The 24,696-nt window shown below is 42.4% G+C and overlaps 1 protein-coding gene across 1 annotated transcript in view; it reads right to left on the bottom strand.

Moving 5' to 3' along the window:
- Positions 1-21,842, bottom strand: part of mei1 (meiotic double-stranded break formation protein 1) — a gene marked incomplete at both ends in the record, with an annotated part of 379,667 nt that extends 357,825 nt beyond the window's left edge. The window contains 3 exons of the mRNA XM_084329092.1: positions 13,032-13,082; positions 21,343-21,466; positions 21,699-21,842. Of these exons, the coding sequence (XP_084185218.1) occupies positions 13,032-13,082; positions 21,343-21,466; positions 21,699-21,842 (319 nt within the window). The remainder of the gene's footprint in view (positions 1-13,031; positions 13,083-21,342; positions 21,467-21,698) is intronic.
- Positions 21,843-24,696: the final 2,854 nt, after the last annotated feature.

Below are 24,696 nucleotides of genomic sequence, written 5' to 3'. Positions count from 1 at the left end.
CGATGAAGTAAAAGATGAATATCACAATGTCTAGAAGGTATTTTTTCAATATCCATATATACCGTCTGCCATGATATCTGCTTAGGGCTTAGGGCAGGGGTCGGTAACCTGCGGCCCCCCCCAAAAAAAAAAAAAATAATAATTTAAGACGTTTTTTTTTTTTTCTTATTTTGGAGATCTATGTCATACTGTGACACTGAAATGAAAAAATATTTCATCAACTAAGATATTTAGTCAACTAAAATATTTCATCAACTAAAATATACAGTACGTCACACCCCGCGCCTCTCCCTGCCGTCTGCAAGTGGCTAATCTTGAGTTTCCGACCCCCAGTAAGATAACCATGGATAAATCCAAAAAAAAGGAAAATCTGAGGAAAATAGAGGGTTTAATTCAGCGTGGACAGATTAATTTGCTTTTTATTTTATAGATTTTCCACAAATAAGGGAAGGACTCTAATAGAGCTGCATAGTTCAGGGTTTTATTTCAAAGTAGGTCTACAGATGCCAGTGTTTTTTCTCCTTTTCTGTGTTTTATTTCAAAGTAGGTAGTAGTCTTTTTTCAAAGTGGACTACGTTTTATTTTATAAATGTTCCACAAATAAGGGAAGGACTCAAATATACCTGAATAGTTTAGGGTTTTATTTCAAAGTCGGTCTACAGACACCAGTGTTCTATGTCGTTATGGCTTGCTCAGCACCTGTCTGCATATATCTCGCTTCAGCGTATATACACTGAACAAAAAATTCCACCATGTAACTTTACATGCCAGCATTCATCTGGCCACACCCCCATCCGCTTACCTACATAAGCAGGGGTGGGGCCACACACTCATCTCCTTCGCAAATTTCATCACAAGCTAAGTGCTGCTCACATGCCCACTTGACGTGGAGAAAAATATTTAGTCTGAGGAAAGGAAGAACAAGGAGATACGTTGACATCATATCTTTATTTTCTCTCTCACTATTTTCGAGAAAATACGGCGATATTGTCTTCGTTACTGGAGTGTCTGGATCATTCCGACCTTCAAAGTTTTTTTCGTATTAGGAGTACTGTTTTGCTTACGAGCTCTGGTTGTTGTTGATGCTGTGGGGGTTAGCTAACAATTTACAAAACGCCGACTCCAGGCTAGGGTCCTCTGCTCGGCTTAAACGGCGGTCGGGGGATCTTGGTCTGACGCCCATGATGGCTAATCTAGTGGGCCGCGCTAGGTCCTGGTGATCCCAGGATTATAGAGCGGATGCTTCTCTGTCCCGTGCAGGCCCCATCTTTCATATACAAATGGAAGTATACCCTAATGAGGAAATGTGGGCATGGATCTTCTTTATCGGAAGTTCCATGCTCAAAGGGCCCTGTGTATGTCTGGACCACCGTTGACAACTGTGTTCTGACATTTCTTTTTCTTTTCCCTGTTAGGGGAGGGATTGGGACAGTGGCCTGTCTGAAGTGTGGCTTGTTATGTCATTGTATACAGTTCAGGTGATAGCTGCTTAGCTTGCGTGCTAGTTGTGGACTACTGTTAGCCAGTCAGCTGTTAGCTGCGCAGCTGTTAGCTCGCTGTGTTTACCAGGCTGGTATACGTTAGCTTGTTGCTATCAGCCGAACGGCTGTTAGCTTAATGCTACACTGTTGAACGTTTTCTGTGACTATAACATGCCTTAAACACTCTGACTACGACGTCATCTTTGACAGAGGATGTTAGTCGAACCTACCGGGAGCCCGGCCGGCGAGGACTGCGTCAACATGGAGAACCGTAGCGGCTGGGTGGCGCAGCGACGCTGCCCTCGTCGTCAACACAGGAATGCTGTGTTTAAACGTCGGTGCCCCGTTAGCCAGATTGCAGTTCGCTTGGCCTGCGCTCACGGTAGGAAGGTCCCGACCGGACCTTAAACACTTCTTCTTCCTTCCCTTCTAAATGTTTTGTAATAACGATGTTTTCCAAAACGGGTGTTGCTGCAATACATTTAGGATACGACGCGTGTTGTGTGTGAATTGTCTTGTCACTGGTATAGCTTCTCTCTCCATACAAATCGGGTTGTTGTTTTACATGTGTAAAAATGATCTGGTTAGTTGTGTTGAGAACATCATGTGTGTTCAGGTACCGTGAACTCACAACTAAGGGGGTTAATTAACCTATAAAGCTATGCTTAGGGACATATGAGTGAAGAATGAATTATTTTCTCAGCCTGTAATGACAATGAACAGTGTGTTCACATATTAACAGGGTTACCTGTTCAACTGGGCCGTATCAAGGGTAAGGTAGGAGGGGTGATCCCCCCGGTTCCCTGGGGCTTCCCCACCCTCCTCTCAGACATGTTGTTTACAAATATATTGTGTCACTGTGTTTGTGGGGATACGATGTAAGCCTTAGCTTAGTTGCTGGGGTTGTGCTAACCGCTTGAGAAACTATATTTTCCTGAGAAAAAGTTCAGAACGTTTCAACTCTCTAGGCTGTATGCGGCCGCATAGAAAAGCTGAAAGGCGGTGAAAAAAAAAGCCGACCACAGCGCACTTCCTGTAGGCGGCCGCATTCGGCCGCATACGCTCCCTCCCCATTGGAATACATTGAAAAAAGACGCGTGCGGTCATAAATGTTGGTGGAAAGTGCACAGATTCGCTTGCAAAAATGAGATATAACATTTTCAGCAAGAAGGTTGTCTCAGCTTCATCAACGGTAACGCCTGAACGTCTACCACCAACTGAATCTGCTACCAAATTCCACTGTCGTAGAGCATACTACCAGGTCATGGTCTGGATGGGAACAGATGATGGTATAGATGCTCTAGACTGGGGCTGGAACCTGCAGGACAATAGATTTGTCCCACTCATGTCAACAATGAATGCTGCTCCAGACAGTCTCTTGAAGGTCATTCATTGTAACTGTACCACTGCCTGCAAGACACTTCGCTGCTCATGCAGAAAATATGGACTACCTTGTACTACTGTCTGTGGACCATGTCAACTTCATGAATGTGACAATCCACATAACAAGTTTCTCCCAGAGGATCCTGAAGATGATGATGAGTAGGCCTAAAGACCACAATAAGTGGGTCATTTATTTTGTGTTCAACACCAAAGCCAGCTTTCTAGGTTGAATATAATAACCAATTTTAATTTTAGCCAAAATAAGCTACAGGCAGCCATTTTGATGATGCAAATGATGCATTCCTAGCAGATATATTTAGCTAGATATTTTGCTCGTTATTAATGTATAGAGGTGCCAGAATCAGTTTATAAATCCTTTAGAAATGTTTTCCCATTTGAGATACAGGCATTCTAAGCTCCCAGTCGTCATTTTGGACACCATTTTGAAAATTAAGCCTCTTCGGAAGGTGTATTTCCCTAAAACTTTAGTATGTTCCTAAGTATGTCTAGGGGTACTTGGGGTACCAGAATCAAATGACAAAATCATTTATATAATTTTTATATTGACATATATATAGCCATTTTAAGCTTGGCCAGTCGCAATTTTGGACGCCATCTTGAAAATTAAGCCTTTCTGGAAGGTGTATTTTCCTAGATTTTTAGTATGTTAGTGAGCATGCCCAGAGGTACCAGAATCAGTTGAGAAATCCTTTGCACCATTTTCTTAATTTGAGATATAGCCATTTTAATCGCCCCGGCGCCATCTGGGACGCCATCTTGGAAATGACGGCTTTCGGAGGGGTCGATTTTGGTCGACTTTTAGTATGTTATTTAGCACGCCCAATACTACCAGAATCCATTGAAAAACCTTTTGTATAAATTTTTTTGGGGTTAAACCATATATTGACTCGCCTAGGGGGGCTGTTTTCAGCTGACTCCTTTGGCGCCTGTCTCGTCCGCAGTGCTCCAGGCTCAGGTTACAGCCTGTTGCCTGGTTTCCCCGGTGCGCTGCCTGCTTCCGTTGGTTAACCTTTTTTGTGTGCTTACGGCCATGCTGACTGCCTGTTCTGCAGGGTCAGTGTGCCAGGCGGTGTGCTATTGGGGGGAAAGGGCCCGCTCTTGGAAGGGCCTTATCCGAATACGCTGGCGATGTGGGGGGCGGTGTCACTAAGTGACCACCTGGTGGGGTCTTGATGCCTGGCGTCATTAACCTCTCCGGGCCCCCGTTTTCCAGGGGATCCAGTCCCTTCAGTGGGTCTGGGTCTTCCTTTGCGCTTTGCTGCTACGGCCTTGCCACGGGGTTGGGTTTGCTCTTGACCCCGTGATTTCTGGGGGCAGTAACGAGGTTGTTCCTTCCGTTCGTTCCCGGGTGGCATGCGGGTTGTGCGTGTGTGTAGTCGTGGGGTCAAGCCACGGTCTGCTCACCCTGTGCGTTGAGTTGCTTGAGTGCCTCTTCGCACGGTCGGATCCGTCGCCCTCCCATGAACCTCCAATAGGGGGGGTATCCTCCATTAGGGAGGGTCGGGGGGGCTCGGTCCTCCCCGGTCTGATGGTTGTGGGGGGCCTCAGCGGGGTACATTCGTCGGGCTATGGCTCCGCTCAGCCCCTGTTATGCAGACAGGTGCTGAGCAAGCCATAACGACATAGAACGAAGGGTTATGTATATAACCCAGTTCTATGAGTTATGGTGCGCTCAGCACCTGGACGCCGCTGCAGCCCTTGATTTTTCATTGTGGTGAAATTTGTTGGGAAGGAGATGAGTGTGTGGCCCCACCCCTGCTTATGTAGGTAAGCGGATGGGGGTGTGGCCAGATGAATGCTGGCATGTAAAGGTACATGGTGGAATTTTTTATTCAGTGTATATACGCTGAAGCGAGATATATGCAGACAGGTGCTGAGCGCACCATAACTCATAGAACTGGGTTATATACATAACCCTTCGTTTTGTCTCCTCTTCTGTTTTATTAAAAAATAGGTCTACACAGCCAGTATTTTTTCTCCTCTTCATAAGAGTTTGAGGTTTTCCTTTGTTATAACAGGTAAAAACAGCAATAAAAAGTCAAATTTTTTCTTTTTGTTGCTTTATAATCCCATTAATGCAACAAACTGTGTGCTATAAGTATAAAGTATAATAAATCGCAAACTACTTTGGGTATGCAATTGTCAGGTGTTTTATGCTAAATGTGGGGTATGCTTGGGGATATATAAAACGTTATACACTGTGTTATCTTCATTTTAAGGGTAAATAGGTTGTGCGGCTCCCTGAGCATTTTATTTTGTGGGAGGGGGGAAAAGTGGCTCTTTTGATAGTAAAGGTTGCTGACCCCTGGCTTAAGGCCTCTGCATGCTACAGAAACTTCAAAGCAACTGCAACACAACATCGACAAAGCAACGGTGTTGTAGACACTCTGCCTTTATGCTTCTGCAACATCGATGCGCAAAGTTAGTTTAACTAAAGTTAGTTTAGGTTCGTGTTAACGTTAGATAATGTACAAAATAAACGTATTTCCGGTGCTTTTAGACGTTGCTCTTTTATTTTGAAATCCCCCGACCGGAAGTGTTATAGTGTCTGTTGCTAGCAGCTTAACTTCTGTCGCCCGTTTCTGTGCTTTTCGAGCTAACGTTTTAACGTCATTAGTTTCCAATGGAGAGGAGAGAAAGACCTCGGCTCACATGCAGCTCAAACTACCTGTTGGAATAAATTAATTGATTGATGTTTAACTTGTCCCTGTGTGTGTCCAGTCATTTCGACGAGCAAACGTTGTATTTAATGTTACCTCAGGATACCATTGTATTTAGTTGGGTAGCTATGTAGCTAATGTGGATAGCATTTTGAATAGCACCAATGCTAGCTGGCTGGCTACAGCTTTATTTACTAAATTATGGAGGCTTTTTAATCGTCAAGGTAAGAGAGGATTTGTCATGATCAACTGAAGGCGTATGCTATGGAACAATATGTGCTTGGGTTTTCAGAAAAAGGCCAGCTATGTGACGCTAATTATTTAGCATCAACGCTGGCTACAACAATGGAGGATGGTATTCTCTGCGGGACCAATATTATTCTATGACAGCCCCGCCCCCATTCGCTAACCAACCAATCACTGCTACGCAATATCAACGCAACGGTTGTTTAGATTAGATTTTGGAGACAGGTACGCAACGTCCTCGCAACACAGTCTACAAGACCCTCTGCAACAACTGCGTTGAAATCGTGCTGATGTTGTGTTGAAGTTGCTTTGAAGTTGCTGTAGCATGTAGAGGCCTTTAGGGTATGGGAAATTAAGTGTTTGATAATCCAATATGTTTATCTTAACTGCACACATGTACATTTTATGATGATTCTATGTTGATGAGGCTATTCTATTTTTACTGTAGTTTTAATGTATGTAGTTGGTGTTTTTTATAGCGGTGAGTGTCTATGTACATATTGTGACTGTATGTTGTCTTTTAACCACTGCACAAATCAAGTTCCGAAAGGAAACTAAAGTAGTTTGAAGTTTGAAGTTGAAGGCTGCTTTACTTTACTCCTACCACACATATGTACACTAATATGATGAAGCATGAAGTCCTTTTTCATTTCGTTGTTGCAGTTTTCAGCAGTTTTCTCTGCTCCAAAATATTTTTAGCGGTTCTGTTTTAAATTCAGTGTCTAGTTTCCAAGTGCCGCTGTAATTTACTTGTCTTTTACTCTGTTTCATTTTAGTAGTGCTGGTGTCGCTACTCCTATAGATTCCGCCATTTTTTTTGCCAGCATTTGGAACACACGACCAACCGGCACCGCTTCTGACAACAAACCTATCCATTGTTGAGTGGATACGATCACAATTATCTGAGTACACATTGACTCACAAAAGACCAGACGTGGCCTCCGCATTTATACATGTGCAGGATGTAGTGAGATGTGTATTGGAATACTGTGTATCGGCCTCCGTTGACGAAGGGGGTCATCGGTTTTTCTCTTGACTTTTTTGTTGCCAATGCGCGACCCCACTGTCACCTACCCGCGGACCCCACTTTGGGTCGCGATCCGTAGTTTGAGAACCGCTGCTCTAAAACGAAGTATGTGTACTTTGCAGCAGCTTAATAGAGGCCTTGGTAACCATTTTCAAAAGTAAATGCCTAATTTCTGTGCAGTGGTAGAGTAGATAAAACACTGGAAAATCATGATTTACTGTTGTACTGTATTTGCTGATACAGTATATATCTCATATACACATACCATTGTTTTCCCACATAGCAACCTTTGTCTCTTGCATTGCCATGTACAAAAGAATGGTTGCTATGTTACAGGCAGTCATGCTGGAGGAAAGAATACTACACAAACATTCCATGTAAGGCCCCTATTGAGGCTAGGGATGGGCGTGAGTAATCGTAGTAGCTATGAGAAAAATCGATCTTAAATTATGAATATTTTTTATGAAAAATAAATATATATTTAAATTCTTATTATTATAAATTATTTTTTTACATATTTGTTTCACATGTATGTGTAAGATTATAACTGTTTGTTGGTTTCCTTAAACATATACGTGAATGAACAAAATTAAGTAAAATAATTTTAATTAAATAAAATTTCCAACAAAAAAAATAAAATCTTTTTTGAGTTTTTTCCCCCTTTTCGAGTAATACACGATCACTCGAGTATAGCATGCGATCAATTGATCTGGATTCTTTTATTTTTTCACTTTTTCTCCTTTTTAAATTTTTCTCCCATCCCAATTTAGCCGTGCCAATTCTCCCCTCCCCTGAACGTTGCTCGCATATGCCCCCCACTGGTCGGTTGTAGGGAGGATAGAAGCCTTGCATCACATGTCCCCTCCGATACATGTGCAGGCAGCCTGTCACATCTTTTATCCTGCCAGCGCGGACTCTCATTTGGCGAGGTGTAACGTGTGGGAGGCTCACACTACCCCCGCTATTTTCCTGTCTCTGCTGTGCAGGCGTCCCCCAACCGACCTGTAGGAGTCGCTGTCCACAACGTCCAGATTACCACCCATCGACTTCCACCCGCTAACTCTGCCAATTGAGTTAGTATGACAGCCGGCCCAAGCCGGAGGCAACGCCGACAGCCGGAGTCGAACCCGGTGTCTCTTGCGTTGGTGACGAGCGCAATGTCTGCTGCGCCACCCAGCCGCCCCTTCGATCTGGATTCTTCTTAAAAATGCCCATCCCTAATTGAGGCGTTTCACTGAATGTTTAGAATGCCCATTTGTCAGGGCGGTCAGGTGGCATAGCAGAGATTGCGTTCGTCACCAACACCGGAGACGCTGGATTTGCCTGTTCGAATGCTCCGGTGTTGTCACCAGCTTGGCTGGCCGTTCACACTAATACAATTGGCTGAATTAGAGGGTGGGAAAGCTGGCGGGGTGGGTCCGGGTCGTTGTAAACAGCAACTCCTACAGTTCGGTCGGGGCGCCTGCTAAGCGTGGATAGGATCTAAGGGGGGTAGTGTGATCCTTCCACACGTTACAGTCGTTACACCCTCTCAGTGAGAGTCCGCGCTGCCAGGTGAAAAGAAGCGGTTGATTGGCTGGACGTGTGTCGGAGGAAGCACGTGATAGCCTCCACTCTCCCAGACCGACTGTGGGGGGTAAGTGCGCAGCGACCAGGAAGGGGATTGGGAATTGGCATAACGACTAACATTGGGATGGGAGAAAAATCTGAGGAAAAAGGAGGGGGGAAAAGATAAAAAAAGAAAAGAAAGAAAATCCCATTTGTCCTCCATGCTGGAAGAACAATGGTTGCTATGTGCAAAGCAACGGTTGATATGTGTTGATATATGAGAAATATATCAACAAAATTAGGGCTGGGCGATATGGCCTAAATATGATATCACGATATTTTCTGACCTTTCGGCGATACACGATACACATCACAATGTTTTTGTTTTTTCCCCCAAACAATTCATTATGAGGCTTACCAAGACAGTATTTGAGTTTGCAAGCTAACATTAAAGACAAAATAAAATACCCATGCATTTAGCATTTTTATATTATATATTAGATTTAGATTATTGGATTATTAGATTATATATTGCATATATTTAGCAATGAGATATTATATTATTTAGATATGAAATATGATGAATTGAAAATGGGGGACCCTGATGTAAACAAGACGAAAGTCTTTCTCTGGTCTGCATCCCCTTAACAATTGTGTGTATTGAGCTGTACTGTACCCATTCTGCAATATGTTAATAAAGTTTTAAATCAATCAATCAATCAATCAATCAATCAATCAATCAATCAATCAATCAATAGCATTTTAGCATTTTTATGTATATTTGTATGTCTCTAAATGTTTTGATTAATTGAAAATGGACCCTTGTGTAAAAAAGCTGAAAGTCTTTTTCTGGTCTTCATCCTCCAGTCCACTGTTGTTGTATTCAGCTGTACTGTATTGTACCCATTCTGCAATCTGTTAATAAAGTTTTCATTCATTCATTCATTCTGACGGCAAACAGAATAATTTTGATTGACAGTCGAGTCTGCCAATTACGTCACACCGCTTGCACCCGCCCTGCTGTTCTTAGCACCAATCGGCAATCGCTTATTCGTTTTTAACTTCCGGTAAATCCGCCATTGATCTACACAGACAGAAGACCACAACAAACCTACCGTGGCTAATAACATTAGCTCCCCGCGGCCCACGGAGCAGGCTACCAGCGCTCCGCAGGAGTACTAAACGAGGCATAATGATTTTACTGCAACGAATGTTATAATAAATAAAAGCCTTTCCATACATCTGTCTGATTGAAAACTTTATTAACAGACCGCAGAACCTCACGGGCTGAGATATGAACGCGTAATGCTTGCTATCTATCTATGTCGTCCTCGGACGTTGCTATGTCATACGCTGATGTTATTGAACGTGTAACTATATAACGTTAATGCCACAAAACGAATGCTTTTGTTAATCATAAGTAGTAACTTTGATGCAGTAGTGTGTGTGTGGGGACAGCGTTGTTCAAAAGTTTGAACGGGTGTGGACCAAATTGACGCGACACAATCCTCTTGGGCAAAACATCACGATATCCACGATACGTTTAAAAAGTGTATCGTTAATGAACTGTACCCGATATTTATATAATATCGTCATATCGCCCAGCCCTAAACAAAATGTTAATGTTTTACCCACTGCACAGAAATTAGGATTTGTTTTATCAGTGGTTACAGACATCCATGTTGGAAAAAAGAGAGCTACACAAACATTCTGTGCAAGGCCTCTGTTGCTCACTAAATATACAGCGGGATAGGTAGGTACTTCAACTCGGTGCAATGTTGCAGTGAAAGTGATATCATTATGCAATCCAGTGAAAAGGGGGTCAAAAGCTTCAAAAGACAGGATAGGGAAGTGATACAGTTTCGTCAACCCAGGGTCAAAACACCTGTCTGTATTATCAACCCAGGGTCAAAACAGTAAACACCTGTCTGTATTATCAACCCAGGGTCAAAACACCTGTCTGTATCATCAACCCAGGGTCAAAACACCTGTCTGTATTATCAACCCAGGGTCAAAGCACCTGTCTGTATTATCAACCCAGGGTCAAAACACCTGTCTGTATTATAAACAGTGTCAAAACACATGTCTGTATTATCAGGGTCAAAACACCTGTCTGTATTATCAACCCAGGGTCAAAACACCTGTCTGTATTATTAACAGTGTCAAAACACATGTCTGTATTATCAGGGTCAAAACACCTGTCATTATCACACAGTGACAAAACATCTGTCTGTATTATCAACCCAGGGTCAAAACACCTGTCTGTATTATCAACCCAGGGTCAAAACACCTGTCTGTATTATCACAAACAGTGTCAAAACACCTGTCTGTATCATCACAAACACAGAGAGTCTGTGTTACTGTGTCTCTGTGTGTGCGCATTTGAGTGTTGTGTGTTTACGTGGTTGTGTGTGTGTGTGTGTGTGTGTGTGTGTGTGTGTGTGTGTGTGTTGTGTGTGTGTGTGTGCGTGCATGTGTGTATGTATATATGTGTGTGGCAGGGTATCTGCAGGTTTAGTCAGATTTAATGCTTTTTAAGACTTTTTAATGCCACTCAGAATTAAATTTAATACCAATTTCACAATAACAAAATTCATGCAACAACACCAATTAGTTTAAGTTTAGGGACACATTGGTCCAAAGATGTTTATTAAAACATAACTTGGAAACTTAAAAATCTTGAACTTAAAGGAGTAATTGGATTGGATGAATTTCAACAAAGGGGTGACCAAACATAAATAGCAAATATAGCTATACAAAATATACCAGGGGCCAAGCAGCAAGTGCAACAGCCACTGTCAGAACACATAACTATTACCACCCTCCCCAGGGTATCAAAAAAGTCAACCAACAAACAAGATTCTTGTACCGGATCTCCTCACTGGTAAACAAGAATACCCTGAAGACTCTGGCAGGAGCACTCATTCAAGGGTGCTACGACTATGCTTGCACCTCATGGTACCAAAGCACCTCAAAGGCACTAAAAACAAGATTACAAACATCACAAAACAAACTGGTCAGACTACTGCTTAACCTCACTCCTAAAACCCACTTTACCCCTGCCCACATTCAAAACCGCTCTTAAAGAGCACCTACGGGAGGCTGCAATTAGAAACTGGACACTGTAAATGTCCAACCCCCCCCCCCTCTCCTAATGTACAGTCTCCTCCCCATCATATGTATATATTTTCTGTTAGGATCTCCGGGTAACAGTACTGTATATTTGCATATCGTATATGTCACAATTGTAACACTACAGTACTATATAGTATACCTGTATGTCATGTATGTCCCTATGCCATAAATGTCATGATGTCATGTATGTTGAGTATGTCATAAATGTCATGTCACTATAATTGAAAATGGGGGACCCTGATGTAAACAAGACACACATCTTTCTCTGGTCTGCATCCCCTTAACAATTGTGTGTATTGAGCCGTACTGTATTGTACCCATTCTGCAATCTGTTAAATAAAGTTTTCATTCATTCATCCAGTTGTTTTGTTTTTGTGGTTTTGGTTGAATGAATGAATACTTTGTTTAACAGATTGCAGAATGGGTACAATACAGTACGGCTCAATACACACAATTGTTAAGGGGATGCAGACCAGAGAAAGACGTTTGTCTTGTTTACATCAGGGTCCCCCATTTTCAATTCATAGTGACATTTATGACATACTCAACATACATGACATTTATGGCATAGGGACATACAGGTATATAGTACTGTACAGTTACATTTGTGACATATACGATATGCAAATATACAGTACTGTTACCCATAGATCCTAACATACATGGGAGGATACTGTACATTAGGAGGGGTGGGTGGGAGGAAGAAATACATAGTGGGTGAAGCTCTCATCGAACATAAACACAAACGTGTCCTTGTTTACATCCGTGAATAGATTATTTTCAAGTTAAGACCTCAGCTTCAAGCTTTGTCGTGGAGCCGAATGTTATCCGGACTTCTGTTGGTGCAGATGTTATAGTCCTACCTGAGATGGCGCAGCTGGTGTGGAGGCAGGCTGGGCCGAAAATAAATGCGAAATAGTAGTTTGCAGGCGGTTTTTGCAGAGCGCTCAGCATGTGCGACGCGACTGCTCTTTTTTTGTTGTTGCAGCGGGGCTTGTAATGGTATTTGACTGGGACCAACCATCGCGCAAACAGTGGATTGTCGAGCCAGTTCTCGTTAAATTGGCACTTTCCCATATTAACGAGTGCAAATGCTAAACTAAACTAAACTAAACGTAACGTTAGCGTTATCGCTTCGCCTCGCTAACGTTAGCTAGACTCCGTTGCTGAAATGGTTCCCCGGCCAACACATTACACAAGGAGTTGTGTTGGTTCCGCCCCATTCCAGTCTGCGTGATTCTACAACACGGTCAATGAAAAGTCAAACTTTATCTCCCGTTAACCGTTTTCCCCCAGATTTCATAATAAAACATAAGATGACATGGCATTTTATCTTTCCTTTCTATGACATTTTTAAGACCTCTGAAAATGGATTTAAGACATTTTAAGACAAACTAAGGCCTTAATTATTGATAAACAAATTTAAGACCTTTTAAGACTTTTTAAGGATCCGCGGACACCCTGGTGTGGGCACTTGTGTGTGTGTCTGTCTGTATTATCACAAACACAAAAGTTGCATGTTCTTCTCACCTTGTATGACCTGCTCCAGGGTCGCCGGGTTCTCCATTATGTGAAGCATTCCTGGGGAGGAGAAGGCAACAGACTCATATATGATTCAATGTGCTGCGATATAGGCAGCAGAGGAGCGTCAAAAGAAGAGGTATCTGAAAAAGGGATACTGAAAAAGAAGTCTGGGAAAGGCAGAGATGTTATAGTGTCTACCTCTGGGTTAATGGGAGGGATACAGTAGCTTAAAGCTTACAGTAGCTTAGCCAGTGATTTTCTGATGATAAGATAGATAAGATATTAGATAATAGTCTGTACAGAGCCTCACATAAATACATTTACATTTAGCTGTCGCTTTTATGCAAAGCGACTTACAAATTGTGTACAAGAAATCAGCAGGGAACACCTCTGGCGGCTAAGGGTAAGTTATATTGTTCATCTAGCAGTGCCGAACTTGAGTGCTTCACTCTGAGTGCATAGTAGTATAGACATAGTAGCATAGCAGGTGGTAGTATAGGTATAGTAGTATAGTACATAGTAGTAGTAAAAGACAGTAAGAAGGATTTTTTCTTTGTTTAGTTTTTTCAGATATTGTAAACAGTACACATCCACAACATATCTACATGAAAGACATCCATACAGGACACATTCACATTTATACACACATACCTATATACAGTATACACATGACGGTTACCGGGGTATTTTGTTTAGTGATGCTATGGCAGAGGGGACAAAACCCCTGCCATAGCATGCCCGTTTCCAGACCAGGGATCTGCATCTGCGACCAGATGGAAGCAGTGTGAGCTGTGAGGAATGGGTAGAGGGGGTGCCTGGAGTCATGTGCTGTGGTGTGTGTGCTCTGCCTGTAATGGCTTTGCTGTTGAAGTGTTTCAGAGGCATTTTGTGAGTGATGCATACGATTTGTTCCAATTGGAGGCCGTTAACATGGTGAAGAAACAGGGGGAACAGTAGAGGAGAACGGGTTGAATGCTTTTGTAAAGCAACAACAGAAGGTGGGGGCATCAGAAAGTGCTTTGAGTTTGCGGGTGGCAGAGAACATTTGCTGGCAGGAGTGTAGGGCTGGGCGATATGACCAAAATATCATATCACAATAGTTTCCTTAGTTTTGACAGTATAACGGTATCCAGTGCAAATTAGGCCTACATTGTGATATGTTGTCTTTTTTTACATCTTTATCTTGTAATACAATTGTCATGGTCCTATTTCATCAGAATTGTCTATTTTCTTTTAGATATTGCTGCAAGGATATTGCTTAAACATTTTTTTTTATGTTTTTGGTCGATTTTTATTGGTTTTACTACCGGGCAGTCCGGTAGAGAGAGAGAGAGAGGAAGAATGGGAGACGGAGCAGGGGAAGACATTCAGCAAAGAACGCCGGGTCCGGGAATCGAATCCGGGTCGGCCGTGCCGCGACACAGCACGTTACGTGGTTCGCCACTTGGGCGCCCATGATTTGGTTTTTAAAGTAAACCATTTTTGTGTATTTCGGTAGCACATATATTTCTAAACTCTATAAAAAGTGTTTCATTATCCTCTGTTTTTGAGGCCCTGTATACTTTATGGGAGAGCCTAGTTGCATTATTTTAGAGTTTATCCAAGGTAATCTAGACTGTCGTGGTTGTATCTTGTAGGCAGTGATGTATTTTCTATATTATGCTTAAGTTTCTTGTCATCCTATTCAGACCAATCCAATTCCAAAAGACCCCCCCCCCCCTAAAGGCTAAAGGCCACATTCCCGGAGCTCAGCTCAATCTCCCTTTTAGGGGATCGGGAAGAATTTTTCCCAGGGATTCCCTATTGGCTTGGGATATCTGGGTTTTTGCTTCCCCCCGGAATGGGGTCTCTTTCCCATAGAATTATATATAGCATCTACCTCTATCAGGCAAGCACTCAGCTCCCCCACTGAGGCCACTCCACCGAGTGGAGTCTATCACGGGCCAATGTGATCTTTCCCCCCTCTGGAGGCCACTCTGTCGGGAGGCTGGTCGTAGGCTAACGGAGTCTCGTCCCCCTTTCAGAGCCTATTCTAGTGCTTAGAGACGAGCGCTCTTGTGAAAGGTCCGCTTTCCTTTCTTTTCCCTCATCCAATCCCCGCTGAGCGCACCTGTCCATATGCATCCTCCCCAAGCCGCCTGCATCAGGCTGTTGCATCATTGCTAATAAACTACAGATTTCTATGGAATCCGCTAAACTTATCCTTTGTATCTATTGTCATTTGTGTGGGTTGAACTTGTGAAGCTAAATACATTCACAACCGGGGGACTCCCTAAAAACTTGGCATCTCATGTATAAACCCACCTCTCTACCTTAGCCCTAACCTCATTAGACACCACCCCCCATCTTAACATCTTAATCATATGGATAGATCTATTTTATAATATGTTGTGTTAGCCCTCTGTCTTTAAAGATGTCTATTCCAAAATCCAGAGTAAACTAAAATGTCCTTAAAATGGTAATTTGAATGGATTGCACTCTGTTGTTTCAGGACCTAGGACAGCAGCAGAGGTCTGCGGTAGCCTATTATGTTTAGCCTGCGGGTGGTCTTTCTGACATAATGAATATGACTAAAGTGTATTTAATGCAGCTGTCTTTTATTGATTTTTAAATGCTCAATATCCCCTTGTCCCCATGACTCTGTTGCAGTTGACTATGTTAATGTGGTCAGACTCGTGCTGAAACTCATGCCTGTGCATTTTCTGATTGCCAGATAATCTATAAGAATAAAATAAAGAATTGTTGAATTGTTGTATTGAACAGCCAAATCTGATTGGACTGAGAAGATTCTGAGTCGAGTACCAGCCCTAGCTGGTCTGCATGTCTGGTCTGCATGTCTCTCCATTGAAATGACTTGAAAGCAAAGACATTCGTACTGGTGGTGTGGCTATAATGACAGATATTCCAAACAGTGTTATATGGTTAGAGCCAGGATGTAAGGAAAAAAAGAAAACGACTTCAATCTCAAAATCTGCACTGGAATACAATGACAGAATTGGAATTGGAAATGGTAAAAGGTTATTTATTAGGGAGTTCTGGATTTATTTTGCTATGAGGTAAAAAAAAATAGGAAATGCAGCATCCCTTTCTAAAGCTGTAATCTTTATTGTAGTGCCTTTTCAAGTCGATCACAGCTCCTTCCCTTTACCATCTTCCCCCAAAAGATGTATGAAATTGTAAGCATTTTTTATAAATAAGGGGGGGAAAGCCTGCAGACTAAACTGTGTTGATCAATTTTGAGACGTTTCAAGCTAGGTGAATATTTGTCAGGTCAAGTATAAACAACTTCACAGTGGAATGTAGTAACAGAGAAGGTGGGAAGTACACAGCCTGCGGTCTGTGTGGTGTGTAGCTTGTTCAAACTAGTTTACATGGGTGTGTATCCTATCTTTAAATAAAATATGTAATAACACCATCACAGTGGTGCAAGCAAACTCCCTGAGTGTCTCATTACATCAGCACTGTGATAATATGATTATAGGTATAATACTGTAGCAATACTGTAGTAATACTTTATATTGTGATAACCAAATATGTTGTGTGTGTCCTCAGCTGTCCCCAAAGCCTGTTTTTGGGATTCGAACTTCGCCAGGTTTTTTTGAACGGACGTTCGAACCATCGTTTTTAATCATGCCTAAATAGTTGTTCTGGTTCAGTACTGTCGAGAACATTTTGCGCAATTCAGAAATAGGTTGAAATGGAGATATTGGCAATGTTTTTTTTTATCCACTTTTTCTCCTTATTTTTCTATTTTTCTCCCATCCCAATTTCGCCTCGCCAATTCTCCCTTCAATTCTCCCCTCCCCTGTCTCAAACGTTGCTAGACTATGTCTCCCACTGGTCGGCTGCAGTGAGGACCAAGCCTTGCATCACGTGTCCCCTCCGGTACACAAGGAGGCAGCTGTCGCATCTTTTCACCTGTACAGTGCGATCTCCCAGTGGCGAGGAGTAACGCGTGGGAGGCTCACGCTGCCCCTGCTGCTTCCTGATTCTGCTGTACAGGCGCACCAACCGACCTGTAGGAGTCGCTGTCCACAACGTCCAATCCCCACCCACCAGCTTTCCCACCCCTAACACTGCCAATTGTGTTAGTATGAACGACCAGCCAAGCTGGTAGCAACGCCGAGAGCTGGGCTCGAACCCAGCATCTCCTGCGTTGAAATGAGAGGAGAGGAGACGCACCAAAATCCATTCCGAAACAACGGGCCCAATAGGCTACTTTGTTGGCGGTATGAAAATATGCCGAGAAACATTAATATTAGGGATGTCCAATATTATCGGCCTACCGATATTATCGGCCGATATTGGCATTAAAATGTGATATCGGAAAATAACGGTATCGGTTTAACAAAAAATAATAATAATAATATATATATATTTTTTTTTACATTTCTATAAACTTTATTTACCCAGGCAAGCAAGTAAGAACAAATTCAGATTTTATTTATTGTCAAAAGTATGCATAATGTTGTGTTAATTCCACAACAAGAGATATGTAATGTTAATTACCTGAAATTATCAGTTTTTTGGGGGGGGAAACCCTGCATATATCGGTATCGGTTGATATTGGTATCGGAAATTAAGAGTTGGACAATATCGGTATAGGTAAAAAAGCCAATATCGAGCATCCCTAATTAATATCTTTGCAACCGTTTGTGTTCAATTGTATCTGAATCGGGAGATGATCTTCTCTCCGTCACAATTGAAATTGTATTTCTCCTGCTGGCTGGCAGTCGCATTGAATAATCTACCCCGTACTTTTTGCACTATAAGCCGCACCTAACTATAAGCCGCAGCAGCTAAATTGAATGATGTGTACATATATAAGCCGCACTGGACTATAAGCTGCATGTGTTTTAATGTTTAATTACCATATGTAAGGAGTGGAGCCTGCGGCTTAATTTGACTCAACACGGGAAACCTCACCCGGCCCGGACACGGAAAGGATTGACAGATTGATTGCTCTTTCACGATTCTGTGGGTGGTGGTGCATGGCCGTTCTTATATTGAGCTTTAAGTTCCCACCTCTACAGAGAATGACTCCCACCTCTACAGAGAATGACTCCCACCTCGACAGAGAATGACTCCCACCTCTACAGAGAATGACTCCCACCTCTACAGAGAATGACTCCCACCTCTACAGAGAATGACTCCCACCTCTACAGAGAATGACTCCCACCTCTACAGAGAATGACTCCCATTGGGACACAATACTGTCGGACAAATAACAAGAATTAACTCATTTACAAGTTGTATTAAGTAAATAAGGGAACAGATAAATAACATTTCAATGCAGTAAAAAAAGCAATATTTCGATTTTCGGGTTTTGTCCACATAAGCCGCACCGTTATATAAGCCGCAGGGTCGAAAAATGGGGGAAAAAGCCGCGGCTTATAGTCCGAAAAGTACGGTACTTCAGCATGCGCTCCAAACTAGTGCATAACGGAGTATAGAGAGAAGGCTCTATAGCAGAGGTCCCCAACCATCGGGTCGCGGACCGGTACCTGGCCGTGGATCATTACACTGTATACACTTTATATATATATATTTATTCAAATGATTAATCCCTCACTGCACTGTCTTTGTCCTGTGTCTGTTGTTGCTGTTTGTTATGTGGAAAAAAGATCTATGTAAAAATGCATTTACTGTAATTGCCGTAACAATTACCAATGTGTTTACACTGGCTCATTAAAGGAATCTGAATCTGAATCACAAAGAAAGAATAAAGTTGTTAAAAGGAAATGTATTTTATTTTCATTAGGCTTCCGGGTATTTTACTTTGACAAATTGCCACTTTGCCGGCGCCTCATTCTTTTTCAGAAAATAAGTCTCCTGCCATAATGCTCCCCTTGTAATTCACTCACAGCTCGCACTGTGGTTGTGGCAGAGACATGATCATAATCAGGTTTTTATGCACCTGAGTCTCCCGAACACATAGAGACAGCATACAGAGAGAGAGAGAGAGAGAGAGAGAGAGAGAGAGAGAGAGAGAGAGAGAGAGAGAGAGAGAGAGAGAGAGAGAGAGAGAGAGAGAGAGAGAGAGAGAGAGAGAGAGAGAGAGAGAGAGAGAGAGAGAGAGAGAGAGAGAGAGAGAGAGAGAGAGAGAGAGAGAGAGAGAGAGAGAGAGAGAGAGAGAGAGAGAAACACCAGACACAAACTTGTGACGTACAATAAAGGTAACAAGTCTGAATCCAGTCTGACGTCACAAGTACATACTGTAGTATGTGCTCTAGCCTCAGCCTGTGGAGCTACCAGGATGCCCCTTATTGTCATGTTTGGTTTCACTGGATCAGTCAGTCTCTCAGTGCAGGGAAAGCCAATTCACGACTGTAGTACTAGATCTTTTCAGTGGAATTGCATTGCTAGGGTATAGCTGACCCCACGTTTCTTTCCTGTCAGCTAGTGATATTAGCAAACACTGCAACTAGAATAATAAAGAGGATGGGTCATTGTCGTCATAGAAACAATCTAGAGTAATAAGAGGATGGATCAGTGTCATCATAGAAACATTCTAGTATAAAAGGATGGGTCAGTATCATCAGAAAACTGGGAGACATTAATGTATGATCATGTCATGGTTTCTGGAAAGCGACATTGCTGTTGAATTTTTCAATTGTAGTTTTTCTGGTGCTTTGAGCACCACAAACCGAGTATCATTCAGCTCCATTGTATTGGAGTAAAGGCAGATATCTCTAGGGCAGATATCTCCAAAACTAAGCAAATCACACCAAAACAATCTGGATGGATATATAAGAAGGGTAAGGGGAGAAAATATGTTTTTTCTTTTACTTTTGGGTGAAAAGTTTAATTACTATTTTTGGGACTTGATAGACTTCTGCATGATTTACATGTGTTTACATTTACAAGTTGTATATTTACAAGTTGTAGATTGTGAACAAACCCTGTTATTTCCCCTAAAAAAGAGGCATGTCGATCTCCTCGCAGTGCTGATGACACAATGCCGGTCTGATGTACAGTATTAGGTTACCAGACGACCACCAATCCACCAAACCCAAAACGTAGCTTATAGGGGGAAAGGATCCTAGGAGGGGGGGTAAGGAATCACAATCTTCTTAGCCTTTTCCTATTTAATTTTGTTTTCTGACAACCATTATAAATATTAAAACTAACAGCAACATGCTAAAGTCATGCAACTTGATAGTCAAGCAGTACATTGCAGGCAGATACTGACATATTATCTTATGTAAAGCTTAGCAGATTGACAGTAGCCTGAACTTGTCCAGGGTCCTCTGTTTTTTGTGACTTGGGGTTTTGTACAAGGATGGAGGGTGAAGACTCTAAAAAGGCAAAAGCACACTTTTCAGACTACTAATGGTTACTCACTGGAGATTGGAGAGACAGGTAGACAGCTGGACTAGACACAGGTGGGGTATCTCCCAGGCCTTTCTGTGTGGAGTTTGCATGTTCTCCCTGTGCTCGCAAGGGTTTCCCCCCGAGAAGAGAAACCCAATGGAAAAACATGCACAAACAGATCGCTAACGCTGTCGCGTCCCTGACAAAGATGGGCAGGAACACTTGGATTGGTCCCCAGGGGCGGTACCTCGCCGACATCCTATCTGCTCCCGGCTGCCCTTGGGCCTTGGGGGGAAGGACGACGGGATGGGTCAAGCACAGAGACTCAAGCGCAGAGACTCAATCAAACATGTGTGTGTTCCTGTGTGTGTGTGGCGCCCATTGCATGTGTGTCCTGCATGCCGAATAAAGACTTCTAAAAAAAAGTCCTGCATTATTATTATTATTAGGTAGAGACGGGCACTCATTCAAACTCATCTCTTGGAATTAAAATCACAGTGATGTTGTACAGTAGATGATGTTGTAGATGCATGATGAATATGTTCGGAGTAAATGGTAAATGGTAAATGACTGCATTTATATAGCGCTTTTATCCAAAGCGCTTTACAATGACACGCTGCCCGGGAGGAGCGGGAATCGAAGCAGGAACCTCCGGATTACCAGACGACTGCTCCACCTCCTGAGCCATTGTCGTCCCCTTCTGAGTCTATGTTGAGCTCTAGCAAAGTAATTGGCCTTTACCCAGAACTGACCAACTGCAGACACCGATACAACATATCTGAGACTGAAAAACGTGTATAAAATATGTGTAAATGTATTAAACCTTATTTAACCAGGCAAATTGATTGCAAACGACATTCAACAGTCCCTTCTTAGCAAGTAATGAAGCAATGAAGTGCTGACAGACTTGCTCATAATCCTATGATATGGTTATAACAATATAATTTTTTCATACCAATTTTACCAGTAAAGAAACGTATCCTCTCATTCATCAGCCTCTTACCCAGTAGAACAACAGTGAAATGCAGGCAAACTCTATCGTCCTGCTGCAGCAGGTCCCTCAGAACTCCAGGAGAGCACTTCAGCACCTCGCTGACGCTACACAGGGCAACAGACTTCCTCACTGACTGTAAAGTCATACAGAGAGGCAGTAAAACATAGGGGGGATTATTGAAATGGTCTTGCTAAGTGCCTTAAGGCTTTCTGATCATATGTAGCTACTGTAAAACAGTCTAAACAAACCAGGCTGGGGGATTATCCTCAGCCTGTAGTACTGTAGGTACAAGGTGTAGCCTAAATATTTCACTTGCTAGTCATAGTGATATAATGAACGGTCATCATCAATGTAACAAGCCCTACCGAAACATCATTGCTCTCCATCATCTCAATCACACAGGCGACACACAGCATCACCCCACCGCCACCTGGGGGCCCCAGTCTCCCGGTCCACTTCGTGTCATGTCTGAAGTGGAACTTGTCACAAACAATGTCCACGCTCGTCATCTTTCTGCTTCACCTGTTCAGAAAGATTTGCAAGATGTGGCTAGAGTTAAATAAGAAAACGACGAGTGTGTAATAAACGTCAGGTGAGGTACGTTAACCTTTAGTAGGCTGAGTGGTTTCTGCTGTAAACTAAGGCTCGTTTTTTATAGCTAATATAAAGTTAGCTAGCTTTAGCTTACTAACTTACTTGTTATAATTGCCATAGTCAAGTTCAACCATTGTCATTTCTAAATTACTTTTAATAAGCTAACGTTGTTTGTTAACCTGTGTAGACTATGTTAACGTTAGCTATCCTATCATAAGTTAACGTTAGCTCGTTTCTTGTTAACGTTACCTCTTGTATTGGGGCTGGCTGACGCAGTGGCTCGAGCCAGAGATCACGCGCCGGTAGAGTGAAGTCGCGCGGTAGAATTTCGAGGTGGAGATCTCACGGAGGAGATACAACTGGGAACGAGGTTACGAGGTGAATGATGAATGAATGAAAACTTTATTTAACAGATTGCAGAATGGGTACAATACAGTACGGCTCAATACACACAATTGTTAATGGGATGCAGACCAGAGAAAGACGTTTGTCTCGTTTACATCAGGGTCCCCCATTTTCAATTCATAGTGACATTTATGACATACACAACATCATACATGCCATTTATGTGACGCAGAGTGGTGCTTAAATTATTGGTTAATTTCTTTTATCTGGCTAGCCGCTAGGCTGATTACTTATCCCATCATAGCTAACTAGGCACAAAAACTAGCCTTTTGATGTGATTCATCAAATTCATGGGAATATTGGTTGTGTCATCAAAGCTGTAATTTCATAATTCTAATGTTGGCCCTGTCATAATAATGTAGGCCTATATATCTTCGGGGGTCCATTTAGGTCATGGTTTTATATATTATAATAGTACCTTGGTCTAAGTTACCGCACTTTGTAGAGAAAAGCTAGCACTGCATGTATACTTTCCCCCATGGTTGTCAACATTTTTATTTAACATCTGAAGGGTAGTGATAGGCCTAGATCATTATTCCTGAGCAGTAGGATGCAGACATGATTATCTTCAGAATGATGTATTGCCATCAATTCATCCCCCAAGGAATATGTCATTGCTGAATAATGTGCTTTTAGTCTATTTGTATAGGGTGTGTCTGTCTGTCTGTCTGTCTGTCTGTCTGTCTGTGTCTGTCTGTCTGTCTGTCTGTCTGTCTGTCTGTCTGTCTGTCTGTCTGTCTGTCTGTCTGTCTGTCTGTCTGTCTGTCTGTCTGTCTGTCTGTCTGTCTGTGTGTGTGTGTGTGTGTGTGTGTGTGTGTGTGTGTGTGTGTGTGTGTGTGTGTGTGTGAGTGCGTGCGTGTGTGTGTGTGTGTGTGTAGGGAGAGAAAGATCTCACAGTTCAGGTAATATTCCAATACTATCTGTCACCTTTATTTGACTGCTTTGACACACACACACTTGAAATAGACCACAGTGGCGGAGTTGAGCCTAAATATGGCATTTTCCCCCTATCATCTCAACCAACAGTATGACAAAACGTCATAATCTATTAAAGTTGGATGGAGATGATGTTCAGTAGAGACAATGGTTTCTGTGGTAATTACTGTGCCAGGGTTGAAAAGCCTGTATCAAGTCAAGTCAAGAGTCAAGAGTTGTATTTGTCACGGCATACAAGTATACAATGAAATGCGGGTGGTCTTGCCCGCAACGATGTGCAATACAGTGGTACAACATATAATAGAATCCAATAAAAACAACATTGTGCAATAAACAGGTAACAGGTAACATGGTGTGACATCTCGGTATCTGTACATAGTTATTTACAGAGCATATAGGACATGCTAGGTAGCTTTGGTAGTGCAATACACTGTTACTGTTGTTATACTAATTTAAAGTGGCCTTTCCTTTTGGCCATAAGTGGGTGTGTGCGGCATGAGTAGGCCTGTTTGAACAGTTCAGAGATTGGCAAGCTTTATGTAACATCTACAGTATAGTTGGTATAGTTATTCTAGTGCTACAGATTATTTGTGCCCAGGCTGTAAGGTGCTTCATAGGCCTACTTCAGAACCTAATTATAAAAATGTTTTATGTAAATCGGAATATAGATCTGTTTTACTCCCATGTTAACAAACATTGCAAACAAGCATTTTACGCCCACCATATACAGCAAATACAATTACAAACTCAAATATATCTGTTGTTGTATATAGTGTTAGTCTTTGTATCAAGGGCTCAGTCAATCAACTATGAAAACGTGTCTCACTCAGTTCTTATTTTTGGTGGTGGAGCTAACGCTGCTAACCACTTGTTTATGTTTGGATCACTAGGGCTTTTAGAATGCAAATGTCTCTGAATTACACCAGGCCTAGTGACATTGTACACCTGAAAGGGTTAAAGAATTGGACAATCCTATATAACCTGTGCATGTATTATATAATAATAATAACAAGTAATATATTAGGCTAGCCTTACTTTTCAATATGTTGTTTCTTTTATTGGTGATGTTAAATGTTTAAAAAAAAGTATTGCGATAAACATGGTGTATGATAAACATGTCTAAGAACACAGGTTACAGTGATAAACACTATTTCAGAGCATATGAAGGTCAAAGGAGTTGGAGGTGTTTTTAGTCAACGTGCATGAGAGGAGCGGAAAGAGGAGGGAGAGGAGAGAGAGGAGGGGGGAGAGAGAGGAGGGGGGGGAGAGAGAGCAGGGGGGGGAGAGGAGGGAGGGGAGAGAGAGGAGGGGGGGAGAGAGAGTAGGGGGGAGAGAGAGAGGAGGGGGGGGGGGGCTCGGTGACGAGCGGCTCTCCGAAAAGACGCGTCCCGAGCAGCCAGGTGTGCAGCTTGACCGGGACAAGTGGAA

This window comes from Notolepis coatsorum (genome assembly GCF_963971535.1).
Source record: "Notolepis coatsorum genome assembly, chromosome: 14".
Lineage (NCBI taxonomy): Eukaryota > Metazoa > Chordata > Actinopteri > Aulopiformes > Paralepididae > Notolepis > Notolepis coatsorum.
The sequence above is the reverse complement of the archived record's forward strand: the minus strand, read 5'-3'. Positions and strand labels throughout refer to the sequence as shown.